Here is a 27,504-nt window from a genome sequence, read left to right as displayed (position 1 = left end):
GAGTCGGTATTATTTCTCTCTGATCGTCAGACTACTGACGCCATCGTCGCCAAAATCACGGTCGTCGAAACCGCATTCGCAGAGGTATTACGTAACTACTCGCCACATGGCCTCCACACCTCGCTAAGTGCATATTGGAACGCAAGAATCGCGCGAGAAGTATTACGTAACAAGTTGTCCACCTGGGCTACGGGCAATAAACTGCACACGGCACCCTAACACAATTAAAAACGCCACAGGCGAAACAAATTAAGAGCATGTACCGTGACACTCACCAATCGAGGTAGCATTAGAATAAATAGACAAGTGCGACAAGTCCGAAATGTCCAAACTAACGTCCGATAAGAATGAGCTATTTTCTGAAGAATCATTACATGCTGTCGCCATGCTAACCTACTAATGAATGAGTGGAATTCACCTGATGCTACGTCACAGGTCAGATGCGGGTCAAATCGACTGGATCAATGTTTTTTACCCGAGCGTTTTACAAAAAGTCGCTTTATTAATAATTGGGGTGGTATTTTTGTTTTTTATAGTTAATAATGTAATCTTTATGTATGTATTTTATATAGTGTGTATTAATAATGTGCGATGATTGTGGACCTTTAACATTGGGTGGCGTCACAAATAAAATAATGCAAAAAATGCTTTTTATATTTCATAAAAACAAGGAAACCTGCTGTCAAATGAAATTATACTATCATTTTCGGTTTATACTTTTGGTATAAACCATTTTTGGGGTACGATCTTTTCAATTATTTTATTGTAAGATAAAATAAAATAAAAATGTAGGTTTTTCAATTTTTCCCAAAATGCTGGATGAGAGAAAAATAATCCTCCATTATGTATCTATGTAGGACAGGGCTATTCCACCCTCGGGTACATAATATGATGTCAGGGACTTGGCAAGCCTCATCCCTGACAACAAATTATACCCTCGGGTGGAATAGCCCTGTCCCACATGGACACACATGAAGGATTCTTTTAGTCTTTAATGTTTGGCACCACCTAGTATTGATCAATAAGAATTACCGGCCGGTACTTGTAATTGTGACCACTTGGTGGATAGGAAACACTGAAATTAATGTTCTGTAAATACAGCGGATATTGAAAACGATTGACAGCAAGTGACAATGTTCTATCAATCTTTAATGTATTCTAGTGAAAAAGACTGAGCATGAAAATGTAGCTGGAATCACACTAATGTGCTTGTCATTTAAGTAATTTATCTTGGTAAATACTGAATGTACCGTATATTGCCGTGTATAAGCCGATTTCGTGTATAAGCCGACCCCTTAGTTTGACCCACAATAACTGCTATAAAACGATCGGTCCCGTGTATAAGCCGATACCAAATTTTTGCAAAATGACAAAAGTAAATACGGTAGCTGACCACTTATTTTACTATGTAAACCTGTAAAAATATACCGGTATCCCGGGATTGTCTCATTCTTGTTGGTATCTTCAGCTGTTTTAGCACGTAAGAGTGTAACCCATCCCTCATTTTGATTATACCATCGGAGACACCGGCGGTGTCAATGCAATTTACTACCCATAATATATATACTGTATATGTATATGTGCATTTTGAAAAAAATAACAAACGCCAGATGTGGTTTTAAAATAATTATTCATGAATAAACAGACACATTTATAAATATTTGTCATACATTTATCACAGAAAGAAATACACAAATGATGTATTTAAAATGTCAGTAATGTCTGATAATTCACTGTCCTTGGTTGGTATGTCGGTTGTCCTGTAGCCTTCAAATTCGGAATCCGAATCCTGTGATGAAATAATTTTCCAAATCGTTTCATCAATGTTGTCTTCATAATAATCGTCAATTTCCGTGTTTTCTTCAACATCGGCTTCCGCGGTTTCTCGTGCAGTTGCTGGTTCGCCGTTTGTCTTGTCGGCGTGTATTGGTAACAGTGCTCTGCAAACAGTGCATCGTCTTCTGACCCGTCCATGGCGTTTGAAATTCCAGTCTTGAGGAAGCTGCGTACAACCATTGCTGTAGGGATCTGGTCCCATGCGTCCTTTATCCACTGAACGACAGTAAGGAAGGGGTGCTCTGCGACGACTGCCAGTTTTGGTATAGCTGTGGTTTCCGTCCACCATCCACTCGTTCCAGGCATTTCTTACGTTTGATTTGAACGGCTTGTTCAAACTGACATCTAATGGCTGCAATACTGATGTGCATCCACCCGGAATGACAGCCTGTCGAATCTGCATGTCCTTTAACTTCAGTTTGACGACATCTGTCAGATGGGCGCGGAACATATCCCAAACAAGAAGTGATCTGCAACGACTTGGGCCACCAGGTCTCATCATCCACACCTCTTTCAACCACTGGAGAACGAGAGACTCGTTCATCCATCCTTTCTCATGGACTGCAACCACAACATCCTTTGGGAATTTATCTTTCGGCATCGTCTTTCTTTTAAATATTACCATTGGCTTTAGTTTAGTGCCGTCAGCCATGCAAGCCAGACCACCGTAAAGTGCTGTTTTCGGCGCCTCAGGTCTTCACCTGAACTGTATTTGTTCCCTTTCGGTCTACAGTTCTATTCCCTGGCATGTCAAAGTTCATGAGTGTCTAAAACTCAATACGAGATTTAAAGTTTGTCAGCATGGACAACTACTTCTACTTGTATGATTCAGGTGGTGCTTAATTAATTACAGGTGTATATGTTATCTAAGGTAAAAGCCAAGTTATTAAGATTAACGACAGTCATTTTTCGCACCCTTGTTTTGGCTTCGTACACAATAAATATAGCATATCGTAATTTCAGTTGAAATCCATATTTTGTAAAAGGTACAATTTTTTAATCACAAGATTTTCTTCAAACACATTCAGGTGCATTAGTAATGTTCAAATAAAAACATTTCAATAGCAATTTTGCACTGGAATTTTTCCAGCATTCTTAAAACGGAAATGTCATGTTTATGGTTATTGTAAGGAGATGAAAAGTGACGTCATTGGAATACTGACACCATTCAAATTCAAAATTAGTTCTATTATTACAATGCTTTGCCACATTAAAATAAAAACTGGTCTACTAACCTTGACCCCTGTCACAATTCTATAACAAGCAAACAACGCTGTTTACCGGTCGTTATGTTTTTATTTTTCATAATTCTGGACAAAATATTAATTTTAAGTTTTAAAAGATGAAATAAATAAAAAGTAGGCATACCTTTTGTTAAATATATGATTTTTCATATCAAAAAATTACTGTTGGATATGTTTTATTTATTGTGTACGAAGCCAAAATAAGGGTCTGAAAAGTGACTGTCATCAACCATAGTGATGTGCATCTGGGTTATATATTGTTTGATTTTTGGGAGGACATCTCATTTTAACAATGTTTTTATTTTCTAGGCCCAGACGATGATTGTATTGGACCAGAAGGAATGGAAAAGTTTTGTGAAGATATTGGAGTTGAACCGGAAAATGTACGTGCAAATTGTTTAATTTTTCTCTCATTCATGCACTGAGAGAGAGAGAGAGAGAGAGAGAGAGAGAGAGAGAGAGAGAGAGAGAGAGAGAGAGAGAGAGAGAGAGAGAGAGAGAGAGAGAGAGAGAGAGAGAGAGAGAGAGAGAGAGAGAGAGAGAGAGAGAGAGAGAGAGAGAGATGTTTTATTTAACGACACACTCAACACATTTTATTTACGGTTATATGGCATCAGACATATGGTTAAGGACCACACAGATTTTGAGAGGAAACCCGCTGTCGCCACTACATGGGCTACTCTTCCGATTAGCAGCAAGGGATCTTTTATTTGCGCTTCCCACAGGCAGGATAGCACAAACCATGGCCTTTGTTGAACCAGTTATGGATCACTGGTCGGTGCAAGTGGTTTACACCTACCCATTGAGCCTTGCGGAGCACTCACTCAGGGTTTGGAGTCTGTATCTGGATTAAAATCCCATGCCTCGACTGGGATCCGAACCCAGTACCTACCAGCCTGTAGACCGATGGCCTGCCACGATGCCACCGAGGCTGGTGGGGGGGAAATGTGTCCACCAAGGGGGTTCAGTTCTACAAACCTAACACCTCAGGCAAGCACTATGAAACTTGACACAGCTTGATCGCACCTCTACCTGGTAAAGATTCTTTATACTGGTAGAGGTGAGACGCAGTTGAGGCCAGTTGAGATATAGATATAGATATAGATATATATGAAGAGTTCAGGCGCAAAACGCGATATATCCATTTTTAATTTTCAGTAAAAATGGGTTTTTTAATTGGCGTATATCGCGTTTTGATTTTTTTTTTAAACGGGATTTACCCAATACAATTTCATCAGGATCAATCGCGTTTTGCAGCAAATCAGCGGGCCTACGATTAGCCCTTACTGACATACAATAATGGCTTTAACTAAAAACTAGAAAGAAAATGGTTGATATCGCTTTTTCCGCCTGAACTCTTCATATATATATATCCCATATTTTAAACAAACATAAAAGATCCATTTAATTTTTATGGAATTTAAAAGCTACACCCTGGGTTTTTTTTTCATTTTAGAGAGCTTTGGTCTTTTTTAAACTTGTCTGTATATAATTTCAAATTGTACTTGATTCCAAACAGTATTTCCATGTACTGCTTGGAACAGGAGTAAAACATATACAGCATAACCCGTCCCTACAATATATAGCGGGAGTTGTGATTATCTAGGCATTAGGTTGCTGTATACCAAATTTGAGACAACTTAGGATTAACCAAAAAAATATCTCAATTTATTTTGTGTTCACTTCTTAGTAAAAATTGTGGTGGACTAATATATTAGATTTGTACTTGTCTTGTAGATTAGTAACATATTTTCCAAATGTGCATATTAAAATGAATACAGGTATTGACTAAAGATGAAAAAAATTTCCTCTCATTTCAGATAGTCATGTTGTCGTTAGCCTGGAAACTTACAGCCAAGAATATGGGTTTCTTCTCACTAGAGGAGTGGATGAAAGGCATGACTGAACTCGAGTATGTTCCCACTAATTGTTTTTAGCTCCACTATGACCTTCATCAGCAGAGATTTTATAATAACAATTTGTTCGTCATCTGCTGTCCGTCCGTCTGTCAACTTTTCCTTTGAAGTCTATCTTCTTTTACAGTTTTGAATGAAGTGTTCTGAAACTTGATACAATGATACTTTGGGGCACCATCCACAAACTAACAAATGTTAGGGAACTTTTGGAATTTTTATTAAATGTTCTTCTAGAGATTTGATCTTGATCGGATAGTTCTGAAACTATTATTCTCTGGGCATGTAACTACTTGTATTTACAATGTTTAAACACCTACATTTAAGTAAAACAGGCTTCATTGGCCCCATTTGTTCATGGGCAAAATTCCCAAATGATACGGATAAATATAAAAAATAATGTGAATGGTCTATTCTGATGGTTCAGTAATAAAGCTATACCCGAGACCACAGCTTTAAGTTAATGTAGTGATTGACTAGACTGAGAATGTCATTATACATTGTAGTTATTCTGATGAACTTCACCACGTTTTTCTCTTTCAGATGTGATAACATACCTAAACTCCAAATGAAACTCGACTACCTCAGATCAATTCTTGATGATGGCACTTATTTTAAAAATATTTATCGATTTGCATTTGATTTTGCAAGGGTAAGCCACTTTTAAAATCTCTTAACAAAACTAATAATCATAGAATTAAAAAAATATGTTACTTGAGTATTAAGGGTTTAGAAATTAATACATATCTTACTTCTAGATTAGTTATCTTACCCCCTGCCATGACAGATTTCCCAGGGAACTCTGAAAGTATGTCCAATACAGGCATGCTTGAACCTTCGGTGTATGTAAGCACGTCATATAGATGGCTGGTTGAGTGAACATTTATCATGTAACTACTAACAAGAGCATGGCATATATCTGTCACAGAGACATAACTGCAGATTTTTAAAGAAATAGGTTTACAAATTAGACAAAGGTAATCGGAATCACTTTTGGATATTCTGTGTATATTGTTGAAAGGCTCAATAAATAAAAGAGCCTGTATATTGTTGAAAAGCTCAATAAATAAAAGAGCCTGTATATTGTTGAAAGGCTTGATAAATAAAAAGAGCCTGTATATTGTTAAAAGGCTTGATAAATAAAAAGAGCCTGTATATTGTTGAAAGGTTTGATAAATAAAAAGAGCCTGATAACAAATAATTCAGTTAATAATGTCGGTTTTGCCAGTGACTTTGTCACATAAATCTTAATGGGCAATACAAGCTGTTACAATTTTTGTCCAAAAAATTGGATATGGAGATAAATAAACACACTGGTGACATGTCTGTACTCTGTTATTCCAAAAGTCGATCACTCTGAAATTCCTGGGGCGGGACGTAGCCCAGTGGTAAAGTGCTTGCCTGATGTGTGGTCTGTCTAGGATTGAACCCCATCGGTGGGCCCATTGGGCTATTTCTCATTCCAGTCAGTACACCATGACTGGTATATCAGAGGCCGTGGTATGTGCTATTCTGTCTGTGGGATGGTGCTACTAATGGAAAAATGTAGTGGGTTTCCTTTCTAAGACTGTACATGTATATGTATGTCAAAATGACCAAATGTTTGACATCCAATAGTTGATGATTAATAAATCAATGTGCCCTAGTGGTGGTGTTAAACAAAACAAACAAACTTGGAAATTCCTAACCCTGGAAATAAGCCATGTTACCATTGCATGTACAAGAAAAATAACATTTGAACCATTTTTGACAAGAGTTATGGCCCTTGAACTTGGAAGATACGAAAATTTGTTTTCCAGACTTCTTTTTTTTGTAAAGCCTTGAGATATTGAGCTGATATTTTATGTATAGCTTTATCGTGTTCTGTTACAGATCGTTTAACCTTATGGTTATGGCCCTTGAACTTAGGAGACAAGAACATTTGTTGGGCCTGGTAGGAGACGTGTATTGCTTGTTTAAAAATGAAAGAAAATTTGTCACTAGAATTTATGATTACCTCATCAACCTGTTAGGGTAGCTTTTTGCTTGCTGTTTGCTAGTTTAGTTTGGATCTTTTAGTTGTTGTTGGTTTCTGTTGGGTCTTTTTTTTTTTAATTCTTTAATTATTTGTCTTGCAGGAAAAAGACCAGAGAAGTATGGACATTGAGACTGCTAAAGCAATGCTGTCACTGCTTCTAGGAAAACACTGGCCATTATATGGATCTTTTCACCAGTTCTTGGAGGTTAGAAAAAACATTACATTTTAAAGACATGAAAAGTGATCAAATTTATATAGTGCTACAAATAATTATAATAGAGCACAATTATCGAATAATACAAACAAACTGCAGAGGTATTCTGTTAGTTAATTTCCTTACTCCCAATTTTGTTTCCATGGCAATTATATAATTTAAAAAATATTATGAATCAAAACGATTTTATTATTTATGGGTCAGGTTAATGTTTATAAAAGCATTTCACTTTTTTAGCATATTCAGTTCAGACCAATATTGCACAAGTGTTACCCTTCATTGTTATCAGTAATATAACAGCAGTGTAATATTGTAAATGCAAGCCAGACGTAGCTTTGGTTAATATACCTGTAATCCTATTTTACCGTCTTTCACCTTATCTACTCTGTGTATCTTACACCAGGTTATACAAATCAATCAGGACTAAGATTAGTCATAGTGAAAACTAAATTTACTAACTCGGTTTAATGATGTGTGTAAGCTTAAAAGCATGGGCCCAGACTGCCAACTTTGTTTTATTCAGCTTTCAGTGATGTTGGTTGTAGTACTGTTAAAATGTCTAGGAAGTTTTTTCCGCATTCTAATAATGTTGATGTTATACCATTGCAGCAGTCGAAGTATAAAGTGTTAAACAAGGACCAGTGGTGTAATATTCTGGAGTTCAGTCGAGGTATTGCTCCAGACCTTTCCAATTATGATGAAGACGGTGCTTGTGAGTATTCTCCTCGAAACATCCTATGCCTGGGGTGACATTATTAAGGGGTGAGGGGTGTAAGAAGAAAGTTGCCTAGTAACGTTTAATGTGCTTTGCTTTCTGCAGAAGGCCATTAATATTTAATACCTTAAATATTTATCCCATTTCTTTGATTAATCGGCCCTTTTTATTTAATGTTATGGGTGAATTTTTATTTTGTATTTTCAGGACATTGGAAATGCTGCACATCTAGCATCATATATGTTTAAAGTTCAATAAAAGGGATTTTTATGTCAGTAAGAAAACAGTGTGGACAGGCCTTTTTATTAACAGGGTTGGCAGGGATAAAAATCTAAGAGATTTTATTATTGTCTGAGCAGTGTGCATCATGAAAGTATACAAAGGTAGAGAACTCCATCATATTCACAGTAGCAAGAACTTAAGCCACGTGAGCATTTGGAAAAAAAAAACCCCAAAGAATAAAACATATGAGAAGGATCACCTTTTAAAAAAAAAATCTGGTCTTTGCCCCCAGAACCAATTCTGTAGCTGCTAGGGTGTGGCAGTGCCCCTGACCTCATCATACATGCCTTAGTGCCTAAATAATCAAATTTACTCAAACAAATTGTAGATGTGCCTATTGGCAGAGCTACTACCATCATTGCATTCTGCATAGTACTTTGATCTACTTTAAATATCATATCTGGTAATTATGTTTTGCTGGGTCAGTGCAAGAAGGTTATTACAAATCACTAACTAAATATTTTTTCCTGAAATGTCCTATCATTTACTCATGTCATTATATATACAGAATATAAATTCTGATATATGTTTTAATGATACTCATTTAAAGTGCTGTTCCAGATGTATGATGTATTGAGCTATATCAATCAAGATATTATTTAATATGATTAGAAAATTATAAAAAAAAATGTAAAAAAATTATATACCGGTATATTTTCCATTTAAAAATAGTCCCCTGAAAAACAGAACCAGCTGAATTCGTTTCGGGAATTTCCGTAAGATTTGATCCGTGACGTCATGAAGGGAACTCCTTTCGATAGTCCGCGCCATTGTTCATTGCTTCTTTTGTGTTTATTATGGTTAAACGGCGTGTTGGTGGCGGCTGTAGCGATACAAAAACCGATAAATTTAGTCTTCACACATTTCCTAGTAATGTTGCTGTGAGAAAGCTGTGTGTGAATTTGATTAAAACAACGTGGAAATACTGGACAGGAAGAAAATGCCGGAGACCGTTGTTGCGATTCATCCTAACTGGCTTGTCGGCTTAAGCGAGATATGGGAATACCATGTGTTATGGCTTTTAAAAAAAGATACCGTACCAACAATTTTTCTGCGACACAAAACAAATGACAAACAAGCCGACGCCATCCACACCGAAACGACCTTGGGTGCATATCGTCAATGTCCCAAATTGCGTTATGCTTTCAACTCCGGTCAGTTTGTTTTCTCATGCACAGTTCGTGCAATCATCGAGATCCGATTTGTTGTCGTTTGCATCTCGTTCATTTGTGAGATTTTTCTTTACAGTTCGTGAACATTAAAACAATAAAGTACAGACAAGTAAGTATCTATAGCCTAGTCCGTCCCATCCTACAAAAATGTAGGGGGTTTTTTGTAAAAAAAAAAAGAAGAAAATACATTAAATTAATTTTACTATACCTTCCCACAGAGAAAACCTTTTTTCATACTATGGAATGTGCTATAAGTTATTTATTTCTGAGCAGACTGTTTTCACAACTGCACACAAAAAAATTGTATTGTTTTGTTATTTCCAAAACACTTACTTTTTTTTTTTACGTCAAACTAAACTGAAATTATTCACACAAAAAAACATCTTCATTGATGGATGGGACGGACTAAAAGTCGTTTTTGTTTATTTTTTTAAATTAAAATAAGTTATTTATTTCTGAGCAGACTGTTTTCACAACTGCACACAAAAAATAGTATTGTTTTGTTATTTCCAAAACACTTTTACTCTTTTTTTTTACGTCAAACTAAACTGAAATTATTCACAAAAAAAACCCATCTTCATAGAGGGATAGGACGGACTAAAAGTCATTTTTGTATATTTCTTGAAATTACCGATATCGGGTCCACTTGACTCGTAGAATTCAAGAGTTATTTATTGTCTTTTCTACTACATCACAAGTATTAGAATATACAGTGTAGCAAAATAATTCGCACGAAAAGCTAAAGAACAAAACAAGAATAAAAGTTGTAAATTAGTGGTAAGTTGTCTCCACGACCTTTTTCATCATCATCTGTCAGGCCGGTGGTTCGTCGTAAGATGTTCCAGGTTCAAACTGATAAGGCATTATTTGTTGTGTTGCACAAATATTAGTCCAGTCGTCATTACTACACTATTCATCATCGAAAGAAGAATCGCATGATCAATGAGCTTGGCAGTCGCTGTCGGTCCCACTTTCGCTTGCGCTGGAAGTCATCTCGTGGTAGGTTTCAGTGAAGCGCGTTCCCTTCGTGACGTCACGGCTATTTACAGGCAAATGTTTTTACAGAGAATTTTACTCGGTCGTTTCCGGCAGTGTTCTACGGGAGTGATGTTTTAATACTTTTATGGGGCATTTTCGTAATTATTGATTTTACCTATCGGTGTAAAATATTATTGCAATGAATTAAGAAAGCATTTAATTATGGAATTTGAAATTTTAGTGTATGGTCTGGCACAGCACTTTAATGCTTATTTTTTCAAAAGTTGGAAATTCTGAACATACATTATTCTTGCACTGATCCACCGATTTTGAGTGGTAAGAAAGAAAGAAAGAAAGAGATATTTTATTTAACGACGCACTCAACACATTTTATTTAATGACGCACTCAACACATTTTATTTACGGTTATATGGCGTCAGACATATGGTTACGGACCACACAGATTTTGAGAGGAAACCTGCTGTCGCCACTACATGGGCTACTCTTTCCGATTAGCAGCAAGGGATCTTTTATTTGCGCTTCCCACAGGCAGGATAGCACAAACCATGGCCCGTTGTTGAACCCGTTATGGATCACTGGTCGGTGCAAGTGGTTTACACCTACCCATTGAGCCTTGCCTCGACTGGGATCCGAACCCATTACCTACCAGCCTGTAGACCAATGGCCTAACCACGATGCCACCGAGGCCGGTTTGAGTGGTAATCACCTAAGTTGGTCACATTTACCGTTATATTCTTAACCTTTTCATTTGAAATGTAAAGCTATGCATAAAATCAGTAATATTTGTGATATTAATCTGTAATTGTAAAGTTGTGATATGATATGATGAACATTAATATTTAACACTTTACAATTTCAGGGCCGGTTCTTCTCGATGAATTTGTCGAGTGGTTGAAGGAACAGAACAAAATGAGCTGAATCTATAGCACAAATGTTAGAGAGAGGAGATTTATGCTCAGATTTGTTCTTTCAAGTAACTGTGCTGTAACTACTGATCTTCCAAGAAAACGGATCAATATACTAGCTTCGTTTTAAAGACAAACTATTACAGGAAGTCCGGAAATATGTATTTTGCTGGAGAAAAAACAAAACACTGTTATTTCTGGACTCCTAGAATGTGTTTTTGAGACTTAATATGTCTTTCAGTTCACAATTTACTAGGAATGCAGTCTAGTTTTGTCAGTGTTCACACACATTTTGAGGTGTTGCATTTTCAGGAAGCCTCGCGGGAAAAAAAAAAAGAGTTGGGTTGCTATGATTTTTTTGTTTTTTTAAAAAACAAAACAAATCATATCATATTGCATCGCATCACCAATGTGTTTTTATTTTTATGGTTGTTTTGCATTCAACATCATCTACCTTATCCATTTGTGGTGTTCAGTCAGAAAGTGGAGACTTCAACTGGCTTCTCCAGTGTGGACAATATATAATGTATAGTGCTTTAAATTGTATACATGGACATTTTTGCAAACCCAATAATGTGGTCTCTGGGTTTCGGTGATGGAGCAATATTTCACAAGTGCCAGTACTGGTGTGAATGTATTACAGATGATGATGGTGAAAATGTTGATGCGGACTACTTGGTTGTATGCCTGAAGCACGCATAAGTTGTTAGGTTGTTGTTTTTTGTGTGCGTTTTTTTTTTTATTAAAGTTTCCTCACCCTCTCTCTTTCTCTAGTTGCCTATGGTCTGTTTTTAGTGTGCTTCCTTGGAGACTTTAATTTTGTTTTTATTGTATTTGCTAACATAATGTATAGGGATACGCCAAGGTCGAATTAGAACTGTCGACCAGATTTTGCTCCAATCAGTGGCACGAATCCTTTTCTTTTTGTTACGAGTAATTTTTGTTTGTTTGCAAAAATAAATGAAACCATGTTTTAACTATATTATTTACATAATTTTATTGTACATGTTCACACAAATAAACAATTTATAATGAGGTGTTGTTATATTTATTTATTTTACAGAATAGAAAATAGTTGTCAGAATTACCAAATGACCGACATCAAATAGCCGATGATTAATCAGTATACTAGTGGTGTGAAACAAAAACCTCAAAACAATTTAGTATCTATATATCCAACATGTCTCTGGTCATCCTAATGATGTAGTTCAAACTGCATTTTACATCATAATGTTCGTCACTAATTAGAGGATAACTGTGTTGTATTTCATTTCATCACCTGGATGTCTGTCCAGGACAGTGAGTTGTTGGTTGGTTGGTGTTTAGTGGCCTTACATCTACCAATTGAGCCTTTAAGAACTCGCTCTGGGGCCATGTTCTCGAAGCTATCGTTGTACATAACGACGTCGTGGAGGAACCGTTGACGTGCCAGAAAGTGTCGTGGAGGGTGTCAGTTACTAGTGATATCGTTATATTAACAACAGCTCCTACCCTGCTGTTAGAGTGTCGTAAAGTAAAATGTTTGTCGTGGATGAGCATGAAAAACCCACAGAATATTGTTGATTCGGTGTCAACATTCGACATCCTACAAAATAACAACTATGATGGTTGTAATTCTACGGAATGGCCCTAATAGAAGAAGACATTGAATTACAAGACAGATATAGAATGGATAGGAGAGGAATATTTTATCTATGCAATACAATGCAAGTGGATCTCGAGAGACGGACACGCAGAAGTGGTATGCTACTGGTATCGATACATATTATAGCAGCCCTGCGTTATTATTATTATGAGGTTTTCAGGCAGTAACAGATGATATACATGGTATTAACCGGTACTCAGTTTCTAGGTGCATACACGCAGTTTCAAAGTCTATTGTCAACAAATTGTAGAACGTACATGTAAAATTCCCTTACACGGATGCTGAAATGGAAACACAAAAGAAGATTTCTTTAAATTGGCAAATTTTCCCAACGTTCTTGGGGCCTTAGATGGAACTCTCATCCCAATGCAAGGCCCTTCACGCGACGAACATTTGTATTTCAGCCACAAAGGATACCATGCTATCAACGTTCAGTGCATAGTGTCCGCTAATTAGTTATCATAAATACAAGTAGCATGTACATTGTGATAACGAATCAAGATTACAATAGACAAAGCTGTTTAAGAATCACTCCCAGCCAAGGCCTCTAATTCATTTGAGGTGAATTTTGGTCTTCTTTTACGATCACCATCACTTTCCATGCTTAATGTGTCAGCCTTGTACAGATAATGTGAATACACAAATACGAACAACACCTAGGCCTATTAGAAAGCACGCCTTGTACAGGAATCACACTTTTGTCACACATTTCTGTCGTTTGCTAAATATGTAGACCTATGCTTCAGTTAGATTTAAGGGACGGTGGCGTACATGCACGTTATGGTACACACTACACTGCGACATACAGTTTATGTGCAGTTTTAACGAAGTATCTACTGAAGTAAATATATATGTTATGTTCTGTAAACATGTACATTTACATAATATAGTACGCAATATGACTTTTATCATGCTTAACCTAGCCACTAAAAGCAGCCTAGAAGTACGATAAAAACGGAATATAATATAATAGGTCATATAAAATTTAATTTCTGAGATGCGATTGGTATCTATTTCACACCTCTGTACCAAACGACACAGGGATTTCCCATGTTACGACAGTATAACGATACTATAACTGCACGTTCGACTAACTGTCGCTCAATGTATCGTTATGGTGTCGTTATTGTACTTTTACGACGTCGCTAAGGCATAACGACTGACAGCTTCGGGAACATGGCCCCTGGGTTGGAGCTGGTACTGGTACTGCGAACCCAGTACCTACCAGCTTGTAGTCCGATGGCTTAACCACTGCACCACCGAGGCTGGTGTATTTGACCATTTACGGACATTGATGTTGGTTTTACTGATGCACAGTTTTACCGGTGACACAAAGGGAAGATGGTAAAACAGATGTTTGCAACTATAAAACAAGCATTAATGTCTGAAAATAGTTATCCCTATTCTAATTCAACGAATCTCATCCCATTAAAAAAAGTTTGTGTAAATATTCATTTATTGGAAGGAAGGCAGTGTTACAAGGTCAATTTATGCAATCCTTTCTTTGATCTGAATCTAACAGAGCACATGTCATTTATCAAGGTTTATTTACATGACAAACTAGTCCAATGCAAACAGGGTTTTTTCTATGTGGCTCTATAGATCCCCCTCCCACCTAATGCCCAAGTCTGAATATCCACCCTTGCAAAACTTGAAAGCCAAGGAACTGGTTTTGTTTTAAAGATCATACTGGGTAAGCCAATGGGTCTGTATTACCAAACTAAAATCTTTTCAATACATAAATCAAACATGAACACAGTTCTCAGCTAGTTCATTCACAACATGAAAACTTCTTGCACCTTTGTGCTTTAAGAAATATACTACGTACATGTAGACATTTTTCACCACCACCTTTGCACGTCTTCCATAGGTCTGTAATCACAATGTGAAGGATAACAACCATGTAATTTCTTTATGGATCTTCAACCACGTGCAGGTTCTGTATTCAGTGCACTGCCCACAGAAATTGTGCTACTTTCATTATACTCCAGCAAAACCATTTTGGAATATCATTTCTAACGTCTACACTTTAGAATCCACTAAAAGAATGCATTCTGTACCATTCACACCTTGAACTGTGAACTGTATCACTGGATTTTATGTATCTAAATGATAGTTCAAATTTATTTTATGTAAATTAATAAATCCTTCTTTTCTGAGTGCAGGTGCAGTAATGCTAAATGTTTTTTGCTGGAGTATAGTTGTCTTTAAAGTTTCATTTGCAGTACCTATCGGCTTTCATCTTTTGTCTCCTGAAATATGTGAAACAAGATAAGATAGATAAAATGCCAATATTGTTTTGAGTTTTTAACATTTAAAAACTTGCAATAAAGAATATGTAATTTTACATTTAAAGATTACACAGCACTAGAATGTCTAAAAAGTATAATTAATAACATAACATAATGACATTTTAAAAACAATCTACCGGTATTTGATAATTTGACCACACACTGCTCCAATACAGGTTTGTAGTTATGGCTTTTAAGTTGTTAATTTTATATCTTTGCATAATGTGGACTGTTTTCTTGCCATGTATGATTAAATGAGTTTGTAGGTGAAGTATTTATGAATCATTCCAGAATAGGCTACCTTGGCTTGCAAAATTAATGTTTTGTTTTTGTAATTAAATGGGCAAGAAAAAGAAATGATCGCCATTGTGAGGTGTGAGGTGTGAGGATAGAAATAGTACACCTGAAGACCTTGAAATTTTCACTACTGAGCGTGTACTTGTTCTATCCCACATGACTGTATACGAAGGAGTCTTTTTCTCTTACCCATTCAGTAAATAAACTATTATTTTACATGAACAGACAAAGATGGCTGAAAAAGTAAACATTTTATTTAACCATTTTATCATAAATAAACTACATTATCATATTTGCCTTGTTTGTTTCATGTGTTAAATATAATTTAATACTACAAATTAACAAGATAGATTTTATAATGAAGGTTTTAATTAGCAAAATATTGATTTAAAATTGTTGTCTGATGACCACGCATCACCATATGACATCATATTAACCACAAGCATGTAATATCCCATGTAAAGTAGAAGTTTCTTCCCCAACTTTCTTTTATGGGATAGCTCTATCCCACATACCTGTGGATGAGGGAGAAAGCCATTCCAACAAAATGTTTTTGTAAAGGCTCTCACAAAACAAACAACCAATTTGTCCCTTGAAATGGAATTGCATTATCTACACCTCACAATTTTCAGATTCTATTAGTCCAGCCTTTGTAAGAAAAACAATTTTGTATCTAAATTTTTACACAATATACAAACATCCTAAACACTTTATTGCTTTTGTGACAATTTGTATGCCACATTTTGGAAAAGCATCTTAAGATTACAATTATTTTGTAACATTCCTCTTTATTCGGTAATAAACATTTAATATCAATATTACTTGGCTAACCCTTTGTAAAAAAAGTGACGTAAGTAAAACAGAAACTACCTGTCGAGTAACGTCTCGTGTAGGGATCCATCCATCTTCGCTGTCTTCAAAACGGTCTTGTCTTCCTTGGAGATTTTCAACCTCCGGTCCTCAAAACTCTGGAACTTTTTGCTGTTTTAATTTTAAAATTTCAATTAATTCTTCTGTGAAAAAGTACAGAGTATTTAGTTATATTACTTTAATGTTTTTACAAATTTTAGATTCAGATAAATTAATCATTATATAAAAAAAATATTCAATTTGACAGAGAGAGAAAAAGAGGAGAAAAAACTTGCTTTACCGTGTGTGTGTGTGTGTGTGTGTGTGTGTGTAACGAAAACATGGTACTAAGTACCAACATAACCTACACATAGTTTATTTCAGCTTGCTTCAGAGAACCTCTCTCCTCAGTTGGAATTTTGGCTAATGGGTCTTCTTCTGTATTGGCACAAGATCTAATCTGTATTGGCGATAAATGAAAAGTATTGAGACATTCCAGTCTTTAATAATGTGATATTCAACATATTGTTACAAATTCAAACCTGAACTGCCAAGTTACAGAATTGACAGTGTTCTACATATATAGTGCACTAGTTTAAACACCACAAGACACTGATAATTAAATTAAGTAAATAATAAATGCAAAGATTTAGAAATGCATAATATCCTTTTCAGTAAGTCTATAGTATAATATATATAATGCAAAGATTATATATATATATATATATGTAAGGGGAAGTAACTCCTACTGGATTGACGAGCAAAGTGAATTTTTAAAATTTGTATCATTTCCAAAGGCTTCAAATTTATTTTTAGGAGTGGGAAATAATCTATGGTTTTTAAAAATTTTATTTGGAAGCAAATTCTAGAAAATCAAGAAACAGTTCTAGAAATTAGTCTCATTAAACTTATAGTGTAACAGCAATGCAGAAGACAAACACTGATAAAAGCTTATGATTTTGCAGGTATATTTTTGCATCTGAAAATGAGGAATCCTGGATGCATTTGACATACTGTCAAAAATAAGTTGGAAATCAAAACCTGCTTGTGAAAAGGATTATCAGAAAACATATTGTTCAGTTGGAGCTTCATTTGCTGTCTGAATAAGACGTCAGACTATTCTAAAACAAGAAATAGATTTTAAAAAATAGTAATTAAAAAATAAAATAAAACCTAAACCTATTGTTTGCATAATTATGTTCAAATAACATCTGTAATTTCTGTATGTCTGATTTAGATGTATAGCTTACATGGCAAATTAACAATATTTTTTACACAATTATTAAAATTACAATTTATTTACATGTTTTGCTTAGAATATGATTATCTCTAAAACCAATGCATTTCTGGACATCGTAATGTTTTGTAGTATCTCAATGCTGATTTTTGTCAAAAAATAATTATGTAAGTACAAAGTTATTGTTTCTTCCAATGTATTTTGAAATGTATTTATTCATATAATGCTTTATATTTGAAACATGTTATGGTAGAATAGTATTTTAAAAAGCTGATGTGAATTTATCTTGTTAGGGTAACAAACAGATGTCTTGCTAGGGCTGGTTTGGTCAGATCTTGTAACATACCTTGATCATTTCTTCTACACCTGCTGTGCGATTTCTACATATGATTTGACCATCCTCTTCAGCTGATACAAAAGCCCCATTGCATCCATTTAATGCCATTTTCCCCTTTAAAGATGAGACAAAGTTCAACATAAATGACCCAACAGTAACCTATAAACTTCTTCACTATGTCAATCCAAAACGTTTTTTTTCAATCCAAAAAGATTTTTTTTCCACCGATATAATAAGAATAAAATAAAATCCTGCAATTAGTGACCTAAAAATGCAAAAACATGTTAATATGGGGGGAATGTGTATTTAGTGACACCTCAGCACATTGAATAGTCAGTAGTTATGATATATGGCCTAGAGATTTATAGAAGAATAGCACTGCCATCACATAGACAGACTACACATCATCCTACAGATAGAAACCCTGATCTTTGTTAACCAGTTTCAGAGCACCAGCTGGAATGAGAACCAGCCCAATGTGTCCACTGATGGGGTTCGATCCTAGACCGACTACACATCAAGTGAGCACTACCAATGGCTACGTCTCACCCTCCACTGAAGGGAAATGATCTTGTGACCCATTATACCCATGGTCATTATTCTACCACTGAATAATTCTTACTAGTAATGACAAATGTAGCATAAGGTTTCCACTGTTTCGGTTTTAGGAAAAAGGATGTAGTTCAGCAGTGAAGCTTTTACACTATAGTCCGTCCCATCATTCTACAAAAAAAAATTTTTGTAAATAATTTCAGTTCGGTTTAACGTAAAAAAAAAAGTAAAAGTGTTTTGGAAATAACTTTTTTTTTATTACTATTTTTGTGTGCAATTTACAAATCAATCAGCTCACAAATAAATAACTTGTAGTCAATTTCATAGTATGAAAAACGGCGTTCCCTGTGGGACAGATTATAGGTGGTATGGTCAAATATGTGATCTCCCCAATGAAGGTTTTTTTCATATTCTAGCTAAATTCTAAACGTATTTTAATGGCCATGTTATTTGCTATCCAGTCTGTTGGGAAAGTGATATATAAAAGACTGAATAAAACAGCCAAAAGCAGCAACTAATTTCTTCTCACATTTTCTAGATACAAACGTAACAATTACCACAGGTAGGACTCCTAACATCTGCTGATTATGTGCCGAGGTGTGTTTAAATATAATTTTTTCCTTCGATATTTGTTTAAACATCATAGCAACTCTATGTTGTCGTCTTACATCTTGAAAGACTGGTTCAAACTGTTCTTGACTTCCCACAGCATCTGACCGTCCAACGACAAGTCCATCGGATTTCACACTCAGATATTTGCCGTACCCAGATTTAAATGCCAGCTTCGTATCATTGATTTTTATCACTGTGAAGATCTCGGTCGGCTCGGGCCCCTCTCCTACGTAAACAGAAAACACAAATTGTCTGAATTCATGTAATTTTGTAGTTTCAACTTGGTTACAAAATTCAATAATTTTTCGCAAAGTCTGAATTTTCAAAGGTAAATATTAAACTAAATGTAAATTTTGAAACTGATTTCAGAAAGAAACAAGAAAAGTCAAACTGATTAATGAAACACTATCAAGGATGGAGAATAGTCATGAAACGGTAAATAAAGGGAGATAATTACAGCTCTGGAAAGCTTTACTCAGCCTCAGTTCACATGATATAGTTGTCTCTTAATATAATTTAATACCCATAAATTATAATTCATGAAGAAAGAGCAGTAATGGCACAAGCTTACTGGTCTTTACCTCCTGGCCCGATAGGGCCATTATATACAATCCCTTATAAGGGCCGACACCTCCACCAATGACAGATGTGCGCTACAACAGCTTGCTCTGAATGTGCACATTAAGCCCAATGACCTGACCTGACCTGACCTGACATGACAGAGCAGTATGCAAACCAAGGCTGTGTAACAAGCAGGTACATTATCATCACAAGCAAATGTTAAATGCATAGGGCAATTAATAGTCAATATTAAAAGATAGCATAAAATGAAATATATTGTCTGTGACCATTCCTTTTCAGTTTCAATTTAATTATTTCAGTCTTTTTATTAATTTAACAAAAACTGGGCCTAACAGTAAAACAGTGCTACACAACTTGTTATGATCCATACAGTTAAAAGATTCAATTCTGAAATGTCTAAATCAAATCAGGGGTTGAAATGAATTTTTTTTTTACCACTATCCCAAAGGAATAGTGAATTTCAAAAAACACTATTCCGTCTAAAAATGTACTATCCCTTCAATTATTAATGTACCACTAGTTTTCCTGACTGTGCTACATCGCCCTGTACAACATTGCGTAACGAACAATTTATATACCAGTTTATGCATTACTGCGTACTAGCTGGAATTACAAACGAACTCACTCCAAACATTAGCGTCGATCAAAAAGACGTTTATTTTGTACCGGTAAGTGCATGAGAAAGGTTTTAGTAGTGCGAGGATTTGTTCTGCAGAAAAATATAGCTGAAGAAAAACGTAAGCAGAATAGTCGCAGACGATGTTCGGTATTCCGTGCTTTATTTTCACTTTCATGACGGAATATTGGAAGAATTGTTTTACTATTCCGTTTCGAAATTTACTATTTGCGGAATACCGTAAAATTCTATCCCTGCAAATAGGATTTTTAAATTAAATCTGTATAAACAATATGTTCTGTAAATCCAGACTTTGGTTCTTTACACACACATAGCAATGTAAACAGTAAAAAGATGTTACTTGATAGCATGTCTTTTAATATGCTTATAAATACCTGTGTCATGCATCTGGCCAAGTTGGAGCAAGCCATTATCAAGGGCATTGATATATGTCATAACACCAATCTCTATGGCAACATTACCACAGAAGTCATCTATTTTTTCAATTATCCACCATCCACCTGAAACCATAAAATTGTAGGTTTGAATACATAATATATCAATGTATATAAGCATCAGTAATTGAGTAGCCTATCCTTAAACAACTAAACATTTTGTTTCGAGAATATTTAACTTTGGGACAAAACATTGTATAAACTAGGGGAGGGATGTAGCCCAGTAGTAAAGCGCTCACTTGATGTGCAATCGGTTTAGGATCGATCCCTGCCGGTAGCTCCATTGGGCTATTTCTCGTTCCAGCCAGTTCTCCACAACTGGTGTAACAAAGGCTGTGGTATGTGCTATCCTGTCTGTGGGATGATGCATACAAAAGATCCCTTGCTGCTAATCGAAAAGAGCACCCCATGAAGTGGCGACAGCCGGTTTCCTCTCTCAATATCTGTGTGGTCCTTAACCATATATGCATGTCTGACGTCATATAACCGTAAATAAAATGTGATGAATGCATTGTTAAGTAAAACCTTTCCTTCCTTCCTTGTATAAACTAGTACTTGTAATAAATGGTATTTGTATTCTGGTAGTTCAAATAAAAAATATATATACACAGACCATGTCTCTTAACATCTTCATTGTCTGTTGTTTTTTCCTTCTGTGGCACATCACCTTCATGCTTTCTTTTCTTGCTTTTCTTATGTCTGCAACAACAAAACATACACAATATACACATGTATCTTTGATATTTTATCAATTAGTATTAACAAGCATTCTGAGAGTACTGCTAAAGCAAATACATGTTCTCTACCGAGCCCTTGATCTTAACAGTACGTGATAATGCTATGTGCAAAATTTCATCTCAAGGACCATAACTCTGTAAAGTAGGAGAATCTAGGCATTCCCCCGTAACAAATATTTATTTTTATATAAAAAATATATATATATTTTATGTTACATTAGGACTAGGTTAGGGTAAAGTTTCTTTCTAGAATATAATTTACCAACATAATGATCATATATCATAATCCTATATCACCACATAAATTCAATACTCCAATTTCAAGGGACATGTGGATGGTATGGACGGTTTTTCACTTTACTGACACGAAAAGAATCCAGTTTGTTTCATGCTAAAACAAGTTGGCACCAAGAGTAGTTTAGCCATTAATACTGTTCACCCCGAGTCATTTTGCCCAGATTCTAGAAAATTTTGCTCTGATTGTTATATAGGCCTATACTTAACACCATACCTTTTACAATATATTAAAAAATACTATTATAAAACATATGGACTGGTGTATGGAAAGAGTTGTTTAATCTTCAATTTAGTATTCATTTGTCAATGTCAGTGATGATAAAATTCATTGCAGAGGCTTTTTATTCAACTGAAATGGATATACATGTACATCAATCAGTATATTGTATATTGGATGTCAAACATTTGGTGATTTTGACATAGTCAGAGAGGAAACCTGCTACATTTTTCCATTACTAGCAAGAAATCTTTTATATGCACCATCCCAGACAGGATAGCACATACCACAGCATTTGATATACCAGTCATGATATAAGTACAAAAATAAGTATATAAAGTAATACAAATAGAATCAAAATAATTACGACTGCCGTATTGTCTTTTACATTTACGTATTCTCGATACCAGGACCTTGCCTTATATGGTCTGAACAATAACAAAACATTATTTATAATTGCTAATATGCAAGTATTTTCGGTATGAAATTGGATGTAATACTTCAGAAATCAACGAGAACCAAGTGGTTGCCAAATAGTGAAATACTCAGTCTACTGTGTTTGAAATACACATTTTTCCTAAATTTTATGTCACAGACCTTTAGTTCGATTTTATGGGCGAAACGACCCGAGTGTTAGGTCAGATCGACAACTGTGAACAAGGTTATAAATATGCAAATTAGAGGCATCCAAAAAAACACCCACAAATAGGTTCCTAACCAAAACATGTCCACTGACGATACTTAGTCTAATATGCAGTATAAAACCAATTTAAAGTTAAACAGTTCTTCTTTACATACTTAATTTTATGCCCTTTTAAGTTAAGTTTCCCTCCTTTTACGTAAGAATAAGAATCAGCCATTTATAATTAACTTTTGACAAGTTTTGCTTTTTGCGTTACCCACTACGTTCTCATGGGCGCAGACATCTTTGTTTTTATATTCATAAAAGGGCGCTTCTAAAACGCGATTATTCTACAAAGGATGTCGTTTGAGACCATGATCTCGCGAGTTTTGCCAAACGGAAGTTGTTAAAATATGTAAACAAACCATCACGTGATATGACAGGTGCTTGTGGCGTTTTTTGTCGTTTTTACATTGTTGTATTTAGTAATGACGCAGACGGAGACGTCATTTGTTAAATTTGGTCTTTGTCAAAGAGACATTTCGGAACAACGCTTTCATGTATCTACTATTTTGCCAGACAGAATTTAAAATAGTAAGTATTGATAGTCCAACTATTAAATTGTAGTCTGCTAAGTCACATGATCATGTTTTGTTAAAGGTGCATTATCAGTTGCATGTGCCATAGTTCAAGATGAACCTCAGGTTTATCTTGATGAACTGCAAGTGCCATATTTCTTTCTGTTTTTGTTTGTTTGTTATTATTTATTATTTATTTGTTTAATTATCGTTTAATGATTTTGTTAAAGGTACTTACGTAATATTTATATTTGAACAAACAATTTTCAAATAATTTTGCTTTTTTAAATTTATTATGCAAGTTCTTTAATATCATCCTGATAAATGTGAATTTAAGGTGCTACCTAGAGGTGAGATCTGTATAGATGCCTATTCATTATTGATTCTTCATTCTTACCTACAATGACAATAAAAACGGGGGGGGGGGGGGGGGGGGGGGGGGGGGAAGAAAAGAAAAAAAGATTGTGAATGTGATTTCAATATGCTTCTGCCACTCAAAAAGCAACTTGTAGAAGCCGCAGAACAAGGGTGTCAAGATGGCTAGGCCCCGTCACCAATTTCCGCTGGTATCATTTATGAAATGAGTTTGGGAACAAGAGAAAACAGTTCTTAAATGACTTCCATAAATTTTGTGTGGCAAATGCTATAATTTACATATTATATTTATTATCCATAAACTGTGATTTATAATAAATATTAAATGTGATTATAATCCTTCACAACTGATGTTAATAACATTCAGTGAGATCAGTTACTGTGATGCTGAATGATGTAAATTTCACTGCTGATATACAAAGATTTAAAAATGGGTAATACAGGTTATAATCTACTGCTCTTTCTGGAGAAGCACACACTCCTAGTTTATATTATGCAAACGACGATTTTCGCTAAGGGGCCATATTTCATAATGTCACAATAAGTGTTACATAAACCAACTTTAATGGTGATCAAATGCAGAATCCCAAACAGGAAAAGTTGGGGACGGAAGGTACTGATTTAAGCATTATGTAATTTTGGAATGGGGGAATGGCTAGCTCTGTCACTCGCCAAATTCACCAATTGCAAATTTTAGGAACAATTGGTGAATAATTGGTGATTTGGTTGAAAATAACTCTGGCTTTTGCATTTTTTAAAAAATAATTTGGCAAAATGTTTTGCTCATCCGTGTGGTACAAAACATTACATGGGGAGTGGTATTAAAAATGCCGCGTTTTGCAATATGTAATTTTTTAACAGTCCATGAAAGCTGAAAGGTATTCTGTTTAAAAGTGCATTCTCAAATTGAAATTTCCATATTTCACAAATTTTACATGCATTAACTGCAAATTAATTGATCCCATATATAATCTTATAATTAACTAAAAAATGTAATATGTTGTCACGTGATGTAAACTATAGTTTACTGAAAATTCCATGGCTAGATAACACACAGTACATAAAAGATAATCAATGTGTATCCATGAAAATAGTAGCTACAGGTAGTTAAGATGTTGTCAATATGACAATGCTCCATCCATTGTCAATGTGAAGATGCAGTTAAAACTTAAACTATGACAGCACTTATGGATTCTGCAATAATGTAAATTTAAAAAATAGCAAATTATGAAATTATTTGGATGTAATTTTTTGTGAGCATGCAATTTACAATGTAAGATATATTTACATTTCATTATTTAAAAAAAATTTTTTTTTGTCAATATGCAGTAATGGGTCTGCTCCTTTAACATAATTATAATATCTGATGAACTGAGAAAAATATATAGTTATGATCCAGTGATCAATGATAATAAACAATTAATCAGTTTGGCTATACCAGTATCATGATCAATTGTAAAAATCCACAATTCATTGTGTGGGAAACTGTTAACAGAAATTGTTTCTCCATTTTAGATGATGGAATTGATATAAATAATTGTTGGGTCAGTGTTTGTTTTCATGTATACACAAAGGAAAAATATATTAAAGTTAATGAAGGTAAAATTAGCCATTTGTAAGGTTGAGATCCCAGTAAACATGACAGTCGGTGGATTGATACTTATAATTGAAATCCTTCTTAAGTTCATAATATACTTCTTCTTCTTCAAACGCTCAGATTATAATCATATACCGGTACATCTAACTGATTGTATGGTTGAAAGTTGAACAGTTTGTGTTAACCAGTTACAGGGTTTTATTAGCTATGTTTCTAGACTCCGATTATCCCCACCATTGCCCACCATTCCCTAAAGCCTATGTCGCTTTTTATTAACAGTTTTGGAATAAATATTTTCCAATCTGGATGTAAATAATTCCCATTTCTTATTATTATATATAGTGACTTCCCTAGAAATTAGGCATTTAGCATGGTAGACCAAACACTTTTGGAGCATTTTCACCATTTTTGGGGCACTTGTATTTCATTAAAAATATATATTAAAGATATATTAATATGAATAAATAAAAGTACATGTATAGAATTACTCTTTTAAATTTTAACTTAGCTTAAAATGGGATGTTTTTTTTAAATGAAACTGAAAATAAATTTTTTTATTTATAAAAACGATGCTAAAATTCCCAGTCAAAGTCATGGGTGTCAAGTCAAATTTGAGAAATAAAACTCAGAATTATTTACTGAAGATCTGTGATGAAATTCGAAATGCTTCCCAATACTAGAAAAATGTCATACCCAAATTTTAATTTTTTAAATGTAATTCTTATTCTACTGGTATTGTTTATGTGAAACCATATAATTTTAAAATGGCAATATACTTTCTTAGTTAGTTAGACATAAATTAACAGGTTAGAACTGTGTTGATAGGTCTACAACTCATACATTTTAGTCAATATCGAGCAAATCATGTCATGATACATGTTGGCCTACAATTTGTATGCTGTACCATAACTCACATTAAACTAGGCTAAACCAACCTAAATGTTTTATTACCTTTCATAACATGTTAACTTCTGTGTTTACATCTATACACAGCTTGTTAACATCCCTGTACTTAACTTTGTCTTTTGATGTACGCCTTTTTGTTCATAGCTCAGATTAAATTTTGTAATTTGATTCCAATGAGCAATGTTGTAAAGCTATTTGTCATACAATAGTACTGGATTCTTTTTATTTTTATTCACTGGTTAACATTTTATTTCAACTTATTTTCATGCTTATTTGTCCTAGGCACATACCTCAGCTATCTGGGTTGTCTGTCCAGGACAGTGGGTCAGTTGTTATGATTAGTGGTTAGTGAGAGAGAAGATGGTGTAGTGGTCTTACAACGACCCATAAAGTCATTAAAACTCACTCTGGGTGGGAGCCGGTACCGGGCTGCGAACCCTGTACTTACCAGCCTAATGTCAGATACCTTAACCACGACACCACTGAGGCGTGTTATTTTTATTAGCTGGTTAAGAGTAATTATTACAATCTCTGAGTTAGGTTTTATTCACCTTATTTCTGATCACCATCATCATACTTGTTCCCATCCCACTCAGTGGTCCATGAAGGAAGGAAAAAAATGTTTTATTTAACAATGCACTCAATATATTTTGTTTACAGTTATAATATGGCGTCAGACATGTATGGAGAGAAAACCCACTGTCGCCACTTCATGGGCTACTCTTTTCTGATTAGCAGCAAAGAATCTTTTATATGCACCATCCCACAGGCAGGATAGTACATACCACAACCTTTGTTACTCCAGTTGTGGAGCACTGGCTGAAACGAGAAATAGCCCAATGGGGCCACCGACAGGGATCGATCCTAAATCGACCGTGCTTCACCACTGGGCTACGTCCCGCCCTGCTCCATGAAGGGTACATCAATGGCTGTGGCATGTAAAACTGATGATCAATATACCAATCAGATTGTCAAAATGGTAAAAACAACACAAAAACACAAGTTGGCGAGATATGAACACTGGTATACACACTAATTACCATCAAATGTGAAATTCACAGTCGAAAAACAGCACTAGGGGTATAATGCATGATTTCAGATAATATCACTCAAGATGATGTGTGAATAAACATGACCATAACTGTAACAAAATTAATGTTATTGTTTCAGTTCACCATGTGCAAGATCTGTCCTCTGCAAGCTTGCGCACAATGTCGAACAGAGTTCATTAAACATCAAGAAGTTTGTTTTGTTTAACAACACCACAAGAGCACATTGGTTTATTAATCATCGGCTTTTGGATGTCAAACACTTGTTAATTTTTGACATATAGTCTTACAGAGGAAACCTGCTACATTTTTCCATTAGTAGCAAGGGATCTTTTATATGCACCATCCCACAGACA

General features: G+C 35.0%; 3 protein-coding genes across 7 annotated transcripts in view; 2 read left to right on the top strand and 1 right to left on the bottom strand.

The window, feature by feature from the left end:
• The window catches only part of LOC121376479 (DCN1-like protein 4), a 68,140-nt gene extending 55,808 nt beyond the window's left edge, over window positions 1-12,332 (top strand). For all 5 annotated transcript variants that reach the window (XM_041504359.1, XM_041504357.1, XM_041504361.1 and 2 more), the window contains 6 exons: window positions 3,390-3,463; window positions 4,901-4,992; window positions 5,537-5,645; window positions 7,111-7,215; window positions 7,834-7,936; window positions 11,252-12,332. In XM_041504359.1, the coding sequence (XP_041360293.1) occupies window positions 3,390-3,463; window positions 4,901-4,992; window positions 5,537-5,645; window positions 7,111-7,215; window positions 7,834-7,936; window positions 11,252-11,310 (542 nt within the window). In that variant the 3' untranslated portion in view covers window positions 11,311-12,332. The remainder of the gene's footprint in view (window positions 1-3,389; window positions 3,464-4,900; window positions 4,993-5,536; window positions 5,646-7,110; window positions 7,216-7,833; window positions 7,937-11,251) is intronic.
• Window positions 12,333-12,334: 2 nt separating this feature from the next.
• Window positions 12,335-22,969, bottom strand: LOC121376481 (protein FRG1-like). The gene is made up of 8 exons (XM_041504362.1): window positions 22,820-22,969; window positions 21,384-21,469; window positions 20,711-20,836; window positions 19,174-19,343; window positions 17,963-18,067; window positions 16,748-16,839; window positions 16,401-16,511; window positions 12,335-15,194 (listed from the first exon to the last, which is right to left on the bottom strand). Exons 1-8 carry the CDS (start codon window positions 22,879-22,881, stop codon window positions 15,158-15,160), a joined length of 789 nt encoding a protein of 262 aa, XP_041360296.1. The 5' UTR covers window positions 22,882-22,969; the 3' UTR covers window positions 12,335-15,157.
• Window positions 22,970-23,087: 118 nt separating this feature from the next.
• LOC121374078 (BTB/POZ domain-containing protein 17-like) overlaps window positions 23,088-27,504 on the top strand; it is a 39,740-nt gene continuing 35,323 nt past the window's right edge. The window contains exon 1 of the mRNA XM_041500989.1: window positions 23,088-23,237. Coding sequence (XP_041356923.1) covers window positions 23,202-23,237 — 36 coding nt within the window. The 5' untranslated portion in view covers window positions 23,088-23,201. The remainder of the gene's footprint in view (window positions 23,238-27,504) is intronic.

This window comes from Gigantopelta aegis, chromosome 6, assembly GCF_016097555.1.
Source record: "Gigantopelta aegis isolate Gae_Host chromosome 6, Gae_host_genome, whole genome shotgun sequence".
Taxonomy (NCBI): Eukaryota; Metazoa; Mollusca; class Gastropoda; order Neomphalida; family Peltospiridae; genus Gigantopelta; species Gigantopelta aegis.
This window is presented reverse-complemented; position numbering and strand designations above follow the sequence as displayed.